General features: G+C 33.9%; 1 protein-coding gene across 2 annotated transcripts; it reads left to right on the forward strand.

Annotated features, from left to right (window-relative positions):
* Positions 3,374–11,511, forward strand: LOC109224829 (putative RNA polymerase II subunit B1 CTD phosphatase RPAP2 homolog). 2 transcript variants are annotated; one of them, XM_019389371.1, is made up of 8 exons: positions 3,374–3,523; positions 4,258–4,328; positions 7,216–7,824; positions 8,090–8,773; positions 8,889–9,082; positions 9,246–9,509; positions 10,284–10,442; positions 10,954–11,511. In XM_019389371.1, exons 3-8 carry the CDS (start codon positions 7,236–7,238, stop codon positions 11,056–11,058), a joined length of 1,995 nt encoding a protein of 664 aa, XP_019244916.1. In that variant the 5' UTR covers positions 3,374–3,523; positions 4,258–4,328; positions 7,216–7,235; the 3' UTR covers positions 11,059–11,511. The 2 variants fall into 2 exon arrangements, with proteins under 2 accessions (XP_019244916.1, XP_019244917.1); XM_019389372.1 differs by having other exon boundaries at positions 4,262–4,328.

Consider the following 12,483-nt stretch of genomic DNA (forward strand, 5'->3'; position numbering starts at 1 on the left):
ACAGGTGACGTCCCGTAAAATATTCTGGATTCAAACAAAACTCAATTATATTCTAGTGTTAGAACTTATCCAGTATAACATATTGGAGGAAAAGCTTACACACACGTGATGTCCCGTAAAATATACTGGATTCAAACAAAACTCAATTATATTATAACATAATATCTACATTAACGAAACATACTTCAAGTGAATTATAATGCTTTTTTTATGAGATTTCCAGTATAATAAGCTGGAAAAATCTTCGCTTTAGATATTAATTTAGAAACGTGCAACAAATTATACTGGCGCTATGTTCTACATTGAGAAAATTAGACAATAACACATATTAAAGCATTAAAAACAAATCAAAAATTCGAAAAATTAAATTTTTTTACTGATACTTTGAATTTTATGGTTTGAATTCTTGATCGTAGAAGAAATTTAAATAATTAGACAAATTTTAGATAGAGCTTACTTTGATTTGCAGATTGACGACGGAAATTTTGCTAAAACTTCGATTTGCAGATTGACGCAGAACGATTTTGCTAACACTTTGATTTGCAAATTAACGCCGGAAGATTTTGCGAATACCTCGATTAACGCCGAAATATTTTCCTAATATTTCGATTTACAGATTGACGGCGAAAATTTTCCTAATAACTCGATTTGAAAATTAATGCCGGAAGATTTTGTTAAGTTTTGTTAAAAGAAGAATTTAAGGTGAAGTCGCGTAAATTAATAAAAAAAGCAGGGGTATTTTAGTCAACAAAATGTTACCGCACTAAATTAGTGGCTAAATTTCGTTGACCGGTGATTATGTGGCTACATTTGATTGACCAGGCGAAAAACTGGCCATTTTTGGATTTTTCGCGAAAATTTTATTTTGTGCCTCACACAATTGACACTAGTTGTGTGAGGCCTCTTTTTTATCTTACAGCTGTGTGGGTCCCAGAATTTTATGGACCCATATGTGTAAGATATGGATACGCAAATATGTGAGATAAAAAGAGGCCTCACTCAACTAGTGTCAGTTGTGTGAGACAAAAATAAAATTAATCCATCACTATGATGGAGGAGTTAGGCACGACTTCAATCTGTATATAATAAAAATTATAATTATACAGAAAAAGACATAAACCTTAGCCTCATTAGTATAGTATAGATTAGTGTAAGCCAATCTAATGTACCTATGTTCAAAAGAGCTAAACTTGCTACTTTGACTTCGTAGTAAGAGGTGATTTGGTTATTGTACGATACTAATTTCCATATTAAATTATTTATTCATTGTTTTGTTATTGATATTAGTTATATTAAGATTAATTTTATACCAAACTATTGATATTATCTCATATGGGTGATGAGAAATTCTAGAATTCTATTACCCTGGAATGATCTTATTTTAAACCAGACGAACCTTAATAGTTCTCCCTATGATATGTTTAGAGCCTGTATGGAAAGCCACCTAGGAATTGGATTTGAATATAATTGGGTGTAATTACACAGTTTGCCATATTTGTTTGACCAAGTAATTACTCGGTCAGCATGGAATTGGGTGTCCAATTCTCAAGGAGAGGTGAGAATTGGTGGTAATTACATTGTGTAATTACAAGGTTGCCTTTTAGTTTCTTGCCTTTTTGTTTTTATTTTAATTTATTTTCTTTATAATTTTTTATTTCTATTATTTTACTTTTTAAATTTTATTTTTACTTTTTAATTTCTTTTGAAATTTTAAATTATTTTTTTGTACATTATTTATCTTTTATTTTTCTACCTTTACTTCTTGTGATTTCGTGTAATTGCTTTTATTTTATTTTTTATTTATTTTATTATTTTATTTTTTGAAACTACACCTTCTAATATTAGAAATTATGAGTCACTAACAAACTTGGTATATAATGAGTGATGCAATTAAAGTAAAATTTCGTTATTAAGTGTTTTTATAAACTTATTGTGTTTCCTAATCTTAAGTTGTAGTGGAACTTACTATTAATAAGGTTGAATTTTACATATGTTAAACTTTTTTTTTTTTTTTTTGGATTTTGAAATTATGTTATTTCATGGTGCCAATTTACTTGTTTTAGTAGTATTGGCTCACATTGCATGTTGTTCATTTTAGTTATGATAGATTAATTTTGACAAACATTTGAATAATGTTATGACATTATATTTATAAATATTAATTTATTTTATCAAACATGAATTCTATGATGTTCTTACAAAATATATGTTTTTAGTTTTTGTAAGTATCTAAACTAAATTGTAGTAATTTGGAATATGTATAAACTATTTTTACAATATTAGTATAAATATATGATACTAACTAATTAATGTATATTCACGAAAAAAATATATGTCTTAAATACTAAATACAATATCATTTATACTTATAAAAAATTATAGGCATATATTTATTATATTAACTTTTAAATTTTGATAATTACTTCATTTAAAATTTAATTATGTAATTACACTTATGCAACCAAACATTAAACTTGTAATTACACTGTATTTACACTATGACAAACAAATATATCGTCGTAATTACACAATTGTGTAATTACCAGGCTGTGTAATTACTACCTAATAATTACACCAATTTCAATTACCTGGTGGCTTTCCAAACAGACCCTTACTGCACCTACTTTGAGCTCACTTTGTTAGTCTTAAATGCGGATAAAGGAAAAAGGTTAACAACTTAGGTAAAATTAGTCAATTTAAGAGGTAATTAAATGAAACCATGTGGATAGTAAAAATTTTAGTTGACTTGCTTTGAATTGATGAATAGTTATTGTTTGGCATATTAATTTTTTTATAATTTAAAAAATTTGAATTGATGAATAGTTATTGTTTGGCATATTAATTTTTTTATAATTTAAAAAAATAAATTTACATATTTAAAAATTACATAAAAAAACAATAAAATATTTACCAAATAATGTCGTCAAATTTGTTTAACTTCAAGAATGGTACTAATAATGTAATATAGTTTACATTATTAGTCTAGAATTCTGTTGTCAACTTCAAAAATTTACATAAAAATCTCTAATTAAAAAATTCTTTTTTCGATGTGAAATAATTTCGAATTGCATAAACGGTTTGCTGTAAACAAGCTTTCATAGCAATCGGAGAACTTAAACGTATGTTTTTGTACATGACGTTCCTGATCAGATATATTAAATTCCCTTGCGAGTTAATTTCTTTCTTTTCAGTTCATTCTTCTAATTGTTAGGTAATTCACTACAAAAACATAGATTTTTTACGGCAGTTAAATTATGGTGGTTCTTGTTAAAATTGATACATATTCTTTTGAATTATTTAAACTAACGGCGCATATAACGGCGATTTTAAACCGCGCTACTATATCTAATTAAAACACCCGATTAGAGACCCGCAGGCCTCCATAATTTCTGTCTCTCTGCTCACTTCTCTCTCTATCTCTCTACTCCCCCAATCTTAAACTGGCTCGATACGTCTCTCGCCTCTCTACTCTCACTAGTTAGACTGTAAATTCGTCCAAGTTTTGGGTTTCCTCGGTTAACTGGTAATTCTCGCTCCCCCAATTGTTGCTAGGGTTCAGAATTTGGTTAAAATTTAAACCATTCCCTAAAATATTGATAATTCTGTTTCTTAGGTTTCAAATCGACAGTGAGAAATCGTTGCTAGAGTCAAATATTTTCTTTTCTATGTGGTAGGGTTCATGCCTGTTTGGGAGTGTAGTGATTTTCTCCAATTTTTGTTCTAATTGTTTCATATCTTTAATTCTCGAATCTATTTTTTGTTATTTTTCTTTTCAGTTGGTTTGATGTTTGTTTTAATTTTTGCTATTTTGTTTGGTATTGGATTGTACTCATATTGCGTGTACACAATTTTGATATTTTTTTCGGTTGTTGTTTGATGCTTCTGATTTTGTAAACTAAGTGTTTAAACTTTTCTGAAACTCTATATTCCCAGATATATTCTCTCTTATTGAAGTTTCCACAGATTGAAATGCAGCCTTTTATTTCTTTATTTTTGACTCGTTTTGTTTCATAGAACTATTTTTCACTTTATTATGGGAATTTCCTTATGTTTTAGAAAAACTCTCATACTGAAATGACCTGTTAAAAATTGAATTTAATGCTGAAGATGAGATAAGAACAAAAAAATAAAAATAACTGAAGTATGTTTGTGTTTTCCAAAAGGAGTATTTTTTGACCTATGTGTGTATTGTTGTATTAGAATTGTTATATTATTCCGGGCTAATATTCACCTAATACTGTTATATTGGTTTGGTAGGTAGCCGAGGGATCAAATACAGCTGCTGAAGAAGGTAAAGGGATTGACGTTAATCGTAAACCATTTGATAGGTATAGCTAATTTTTTTTAAGGCAGATTAATTCTATTTTAGTGTTAAGATACCTTTTATCAGTATAGCTTTCTCACTAAATATTAGATTCTTGTTTCTTTTTTGTATAATCATATTATTCTTACATATAAAATAGCTTACATGTATTTTCACTTACTAGAACTAAGTTGAAGATATAGAAAACTTTTAGATGGTAGTTCTAGCATTCTGTAATTTTAGAAAACTTGGGGGACCACAGCGGTGGCAAGGGTAGAAAGGATAAAATTTTCCACTTCCCGGTCACATCACACTCTCAGTGAGTAACCGGAAAGTGGGGGACTCTGTATACGGTAAAAACCGGCCTCAAGAGATGAATTAGGAAGCGACACGTGTCAAGAATGACCAGTAAGTGATGACTCAACCATGGTGGCACCGAATACAAACCTGTGGCCGAATAAGAAGCAATTCAAGATGTGACCGTTACAGATGACCCCAAGATTCCTTCGGCCTTTATTAGCCTTTATTACCCTTTATTATTATTTATCACCTTTTAATTACTCCCTCCGGTACACAATGAGTGACCAATTTGTCTTTTTATTTTGGTTCAAAATAAGTGTCCATTTATATAATCAATAAAAAATTTAATTTGTATTTCCAAAATTACCCTTATGTACGTATCCCTAAAATGTCTTTTACTCCTTACATTAAATCATGCTGCAACATTTAATTAAGGGTAGTTTAGTCACACTAACTATTTTTGTCTAGAATTTAGTATTTCCTTAATGGGTGTGCCCAAGTCAAATTGGTCACTTATTATGGACCGGAGGGAGTACCTTGTAGCATTAATATTGGTAATTAAGGGGGCATGATTTGTAATCATGCACCCGTAGCTCTAGTATAAATAGAGACTTTCATTTTATTGTAAGAGATCATGAAATACTTGTATGAGAAAAGGCTAATACTACTCTCTTATTCTGCAAAACTTTATTTTACCAATACTTAGTTTTCGGCAGTGTTCTTGTTCTTGGAGAAATTCAATTCAAGGCCCAGACTTGTCTTTTCTTCAATTATTTTTATTGTACTCACTTTTGTTCTTTGTTATTTTATTTTCTCGGATCAATTTAATCCACGTGTCTATAAAACCACGTTACAATTTCAACTGTACCGTTTTACGGTAAACAACATGATATTTGCATTGTCCCCCTTTAGAGTAAATGGCATTTGTCTCAAAATCTAACACTAACCTTTTCCCAGGGAAATAAGGAGATTAGTTAAGGATAAATCAAAGAGAAAAAAAAAGTAAATAGAAAAAAGACACAATACAATAGGGTGCAAGTGTAAATTTCAATTCCAAAAACGCAGCGTTAAGGTTCTCCTTTTACTAACTGGAGTACTACTAATATAAGCGTTGCCTTGCCAAATCGACAACAATTCAAAGCTTGTAACCGACTCTGGCTCTGAGGTAAAATAACCGCGCTTCTAACTTGGGTATGATATTATTTCTAAGGTATATATCTCTGTTTCTGTTGATCAAATTATTACAAGTAATAAATTAGATCCTTCATTTCAAACAAAAAAGGAAAGTTTAGAAATTTGAAGTGGAAGAAGGGATGGTTAGCTTTAGGCCACAATATGGCTTCAACTTTTTATAATTGCACATGTCGCTAATAGCTTGAACCCGCAAACGCCCCGCATAAGGTATAACCCGCACGCCCTAATTTGAGTGCCAAGAGGAAATACACTCCTTCAATTTCCTTATTTCAAGGAGCCCTAACTATAATTTATTGGCTTAGAAGAATTTAATGGCTCTCGGATTAGATTCCTAGTACCTTAGCTGTTACCCCCTTGAATACTGATTGTAACTGTCAAATGTTCTCGCCGATATCGGATACAGTTCAAGGTCAAAACAATCTACTCCACAGCTTGCATGGAGTTCTTAAAAATCCTTGAGGGAAATTCAACAGGGCTTCGGGTCGAGCCAGTTTCTTTTTGGTTCTTCGTTTTTGTGTATTTGGTCCTACAATGATGTTGTCCAAGTTCCTAAATATGATGACGTTACATATTCATAAATTCAAATGCATACTTCGGCAATTTTTTAGGAAGTCTGTTTATTTTAATTTGTTCATCCCAGTTTCTGTTGAAACTAAAAGAAAGGTTTCAAGCTTCTGGTGTTTCACAAGTTACTTTATGATTAAGTTGGAGAAGATCTATGGTTGTTTAAACTGTGGGCAAGTTGGCTTCATATGCTGTTAAATTCTTTATGGGTTATTGTTGAAATTTCCATGTGGCAATGTGAACAGTAGGCATTTTATTCAAGACGGTAGTTTGATCTTTGAAATAGGCAGGAGCTTGTTTCTGTAGAAAAATTAGTGCACAAGGAGGAAGGTGAAATTGGGGACACACATGGATTATATGTTGCAAAGTAAAAAAAAATTAAATACATTTTGAGGAAAGTTAATAGAGAAAAGCCTAATTTAAGTCATTCTCACGCGCATCTGTTTATGGGACACACCCGCGCCAAACAGAAGTGTCTATTTGATCATTAGCTAAGTTACCTACAAAACAAAAGTGTCTATTTGATCATTATCTAAGTTTGTATGTCTAGCTGACAAATTGTGCCACCTTTGAGGGGCTATCTGGTAATTTAGCCAAAAAAAAAAGATTGCTGGTAGAATGTATTATTTTCAGACTAGATTTTGTTTTGTTTTGAACAAATCTAGTAATTTAGCCAAATAAGTTAGCCTTTTTGGTATAAGGTATTAAATGCTATATTAGATGTTCTCATATATGCTATGGTGTCCATGGACTTTTATGGTTTGTAACTTGCATAATGGGTGAGATTCATTTTCAATATCTATTTCTTGTCATGTATTTTGTGAACTTATGAGTGAAATTTTGCTTGTTATCAGTACTTGGGAAGAGTTCTCTGATGGCAAATGAAGAAGTCATCGCTGTTAAAGATGCTATCCACAAGCTGCAACTCTATCTTCTTGAAGGCATTAAAGATGAAAACCAACTCTTTGCTGCTGGGTCTTTGCTGTCTCGGACAGATTATCAGGATGTAGTAACTGAACGATCAATAGCAAACATGTGTGGTTATCCTCTTTGCAGCAACTCTCTGCCTTCTGAAAGGCCTAGGAAGGGACACTACCGGATATCATTGAAGGAGCATAAAGTTTATGATCTTCATGAAACATACATGTACTGTTCAACAAACTGTGCTGTCAACAGTGGAGCATTTGCCCGTAGCTTGCAAGACGAGAGAAGCTCTACTTTAAATACAGCAAAACTTAATGAAGTCCTGAAGCTATTTGTGGGATTGCATTTGCATTCCACAGAGGATGTGAAGGAAAATGGAGATCTAGGATTATCCAAGTTGAAGATTCAGGAAAAGGTGGATGTAAAGGGTGGTGAAGTTTCAATGGAAGAGTGGATGGGTCCATCTGACGCGATTGAAGGCTATGTTCCCCAGAGAGAACGAAATGTGAAGCCAGCACTCTTGAACAACATTAAGAAAGGTACGAGAACTTCAATGATCTAAATGTGCATATGTAGTTAACAGAGAAAAGTACCTACACACTTATGCTTGCTGGACTCACTACATTTGAAATCTAGAAAAAACTTTAATGATCTAAATGTGCATATGTAGTTAGCAGAGAAAAGAACCTACACGCTTATGTTTGCTGGAGTCACTTCAATTGAAATATTAGAGTAAGAGACTTCATATTCTAGCTAATCAATGTACGCCTTTGTTGATCAAGACAAATACTTTTAATTTGTCAGGTTCCAAGAATAAGCAGGCCAAACTCCAAAATGAGAAAAACATGATACTACATGAGATGGACTTTTCCAGCACTATAATAACTCAAGATGGTTATAGCATTTCAAAGTTACCAGCACCTGTAAATGCTGTCTCAAGTAAAAAGGTTAAAGAAGCACAAACAAGAACAAGCTATGAAGTTAGGGATGTTGATGTTTCTATATTGGGGAAGCAAGTTGATGCCTTGCAGTTGCATTCCGGAGAAGAAACAGAAAAAACAGATTCGAATAATAGAAGTTATAAGGTCGATAAATTTAACACTGGAGAAGTGTCTTCTGGTCCTTGCCAACATGATGTCAAGAACAAAAGTCTTGAGGTACTAAATATGTCTGATGCCGGAAGAGAATATGCATCAGATGATGCACGTGAAAAACAATCGCTCAGATCTTCTCTAAAATCCTCAAAGTACAAGAAAATGGCTCGTTCAGTTACTTGGGCTGATGAAAATGTTGATAATGGCACTGGAAAATTAACGGAGAGTTCATCCGAAATATCAGAAGAAGGGGATCAAGCTAATAGGGAATCAGGCCCTACAAACATGGAAGAGGATGATGATTCATATCGATTTGAATCTGCAGAAGCATGTGCAGCAGCACTAAAACAAGCAGCAGAGGCTGTTGCCTCAGGTTCTGATGTCCCTGATGCTGGTATGACAATTTCATTGACTCTCCATATTAGGAATATTAATGGAGATTTTATGAGTAAGACATACACTCTTTGGATCTAATAGCTTTTGAGTTCTGCTGTGCATGTGATTTTTAGTGTCCACTGCCGGGATTATAATATTGCCACCTCCACAAAAAGTGGATGAAGCAATACTTAAGGAGAACGATGAGGTGCTTGATATAGAACCAGCTCCTTTAAAATGGCCAAGAAAACCAGGGGTGCCAAATTATGATGTTTTTGAATCAGAGGACTCTTGGTATGATAGTCCACCAGAGGGGTTTAATTTGAATGTAAGTTGCTTATCAAACCTTCTACACTTGTGAAAGTTGCTACTGATGTTTATTGTTTTTGTTCTCTCTTCATTCTGCTCCCCCACCCCCCACCCCACCCAAGAAACCCCCTTTTCCCTTTTTAACCTTTTTTGGTTTCTGTGTGTTTTCTAATTTTCTTCAGCTGTCACCTTTCGCTACGATGTTTAATTCCCTCTTCACATGGATATCATCATCGTCCTTGTCATTCATATATGGCAATGATGAAAGCTTTAATGAGGAGTATTTGTCTATCAATGGAAGTCAATATCCTCGCAAAATTGTGTTATCTGATGGCCGGTCAACTGAGATCAAGCAGACTCTTGCTAGGTGTCTTGCTCGAGCATTGCCGGGATTGGTTGCTGACCTTAGGCTGCCTGTACCAATATCAGTTTTAGAACAAGGACTGGTATGTTTACACTATCAGATAGTAACCTTCCCCTTGCCAAGCCATTTTAGCAGAATTGTGGAAGTAGTCAAGTCAATGATTTCTGCATGCTGTGAGGAGAGTTTAAGTGTTTTATTTTGTGCAGTTAGGACCCAATTTAGTTTTTTGATCTGGTTTGGTATTAGGAAGCAATTTTAATCTCATGGTTTTGTTTGTTAGGACTTCATTTGTTAGTAGGGGATACTTTACATATGCTTTATGTATGTTGACTATTAGTAGTGTGCATTGCATGAAGTTGTAGAATGCAGGAAGCTTTTAAAGGATTGTCTAGGGTACCTGAAAGTTCAAATTTTATGGCTTATTTTTTCACTCACCCACAGACACATGGACATTCTGTGACGGGGTTGGGGAGGGAGTCAGTACAAGAACCACCCAGTCATTATGATGGAAAGATTTTCAGGAGCAGTATGTAATTGGCCGGTGGTGATAATGGGACAGAATTTTGTTTCTACAAACAAATTAATGGGATAAGTTGGCTATGACTCTTGAAGTTGCTGAATGTGAGCTTGTGAGATTTAGTATTTTCATTTGCGTCATCATACTTTTAATGATGTTTGATGTTTATTTTCAAAGCTGTAGGAGGTTCTATGCGTGTAGGGGGTTATCTACTCACATATCCCCGTCGGCTGTGATGCGTAGTTGGGTAGATGATGGGTATTGGTGGTTTAAGAATATCATTGTGTGTCACAATTAATGTTGTAATCATCACATGTCTTCTTCGTTTGACATGTGCAGGTTCTCTTGATAGATACAATGTCTTTTGTGGATCCACTCCCTGCATTCAGGATGAAGCAGTGGCAACTAATTGTTCTTCTGTTTCTGGATGCTCTTTCCATATGTAGGATACCTGTACTGACTCCATATATGACAGGGAGAAGGACTTTGCTTCCAAAGGTAGAATTCTGGGATTATACGCTTCTACGTTCTCATGTTCTGTTTCATATGTAGTATATTGTTTTGATTGTAATGTTAGTTTGAACATCTTCCAAAGCTGTACTTTGGTTGCTGTCATGCAATTTTGTTCTCCTTTTTGCACTCTTAACTTTTCTTCTCTGGTATCCCCCTTCCCAAGGTCTAGTTGTTTCTTCCTAATCTTCACTAGGTTTGCCACCTTCCAGATTACATAAAAGGACATAAATGCCTATGTGGTAATGGTAGAAGCTATCACTAAGTTGAACTTGAATATTTCAGAAAATGATCCTGGGTGCTGCTTCTGTACTTAGTAGTAGAATATTCACTTACATTGTTAGGAGTAAATAATGACAGCTTATCGTGTTGTACGAAAACTAAAATCATAGGAAAGGATTTCAGAGTTTCCGGCATGAGATGTTAGTAGTTTTTTGACTATGTATTGTGAGTATGGGTTGGACTGAAGTTCTTTTGTTCCCTTTGGCCGGCTAAACAGGTGCTTGATGGTGCTCAGATAAGCGCAGCAGAATATGAGATCATGAAAGATCTAATCATTCCACTAGGTCGAGTGCCTCAGTTCTCAATGCAAAGTGGAGGCTAATTTGATATAATACGGCTTTGCAGACTTCCTTCTCTAAACTTTCATGAGAGAAAGTAGTTCTGGAAAGTGTGCCCAAAAGTCATAATTATATTTGGTGTTGCAACTTCTGTTCATATCTGTTTATGTTTTATAGAGATGGTTCATTATTGACGAGATTCTCTTCGATATCATTCTTCTGCGGGCTAATAACATTTTTGGTTTGAGGTGTAAAGAGGGGTTGATTGAGTGGAAAACTGGATATACATTGAGAGGGAAGCATCTTTTTCCTCATGTGGTAAGAAGTAAAAGAGGATTGAAGGAAAAGTAGTGACCCCACAGTTTTTTCGAAACCATCTAGAAGCCGGCGGAAGGAGGAAGTGTCTCAGTTTTACTTCCTTTCTAACAGTATTGAATGATTGGAAGTAAATCTTCTATACTTGGTCTAAGTGAAGTAAGTGAACAATTTTCTATTTCCTTTACCTTTTCCTTCTCCTGCCTGAAACCAACATGCTTACTAGCTGTGGTAAATGTACATGGGAAGGTGCCTTTTGTTCTGGTTTTGCCGCTGCCATATATTAGTCAGAGTAGTTTCTTTAAGGGGTCGTTTGGTTGGAATATGATTTATATAGGTATAAGTTATATTGGGATAAGTTATGCTGGGATTGTTGTTTATTCATTGTTTTGGTATGTTGTATTAAGAATGACAATTGCATAATTTCTAAGAAGAAGGTATAAGTTATACCGGTGCTAATTACCCCACCTTCTATAAGGTATAAGTTATCCCAGTGTTAAAATTAACACCGGATAACTTATACCTGGTTTGCTAACCAAACAGAGTATTAAGGTGGTATTAAATTTGTATGCCACCCTTATACCTTCTTATACCTCATACCAAACGACCCCTAAATGGTTTTAATTCTAAACCTTCTGTAGGTTCTCGAGTAAGATTGCTACTTGGTCAGAATACCTAAAGGGTACAATCCTAATGCCTTAAAGCTGGAGTTCAGAATATTTGTTTCACTGATGTTTTCAGTTCTTGAGAAGGTCAGGAATGGGTGAGTGGGAAGGCGAAGGAATCGGTCGAAAACTAGAAATTGCTTCACTCGATGTTTACTGTGAATTAGACAATTTAACTTTCATAGTTATAAATTAAAGTATGAATACATATAATTTAGTTATGGTTAAATAATAAATGTATATTTGAAAAGATACATAATTTGCTGTTTTTCTTTATGTAACCAACTTTACCCTTGTACCGTTTTATTAGGCTGTGAAGCACAATGGAATAGGACTAAATTGCCTGATGGCATGACCAAGTGGACCAGTTGACATATGTCACATACCTAAAATTGGTAATCAATTAACAATGTATGACTGTGTAATCATTTCTTGAACGTGGATAATTCAGACAAGCCAGCAAAGTATTGCTGTTTTGATTAGAGCAGA

Source organism: Nicotiana attenuata, chromosome 4 (genome assembly GCF_001879085.1).
Source record: "Nicotiana attenuata strain UT chromosome 4, NIATTr2, whole genome shotgun sequence".
In the NCBI taxonomy this organism is placed as follows: domain Eukaryota; kingdom Viridiplantae; phylum Streptophyta; class Magnoliopsida; order Solanales; family Solanaceae; genus Nicotiana; species Nicotiana attenuata.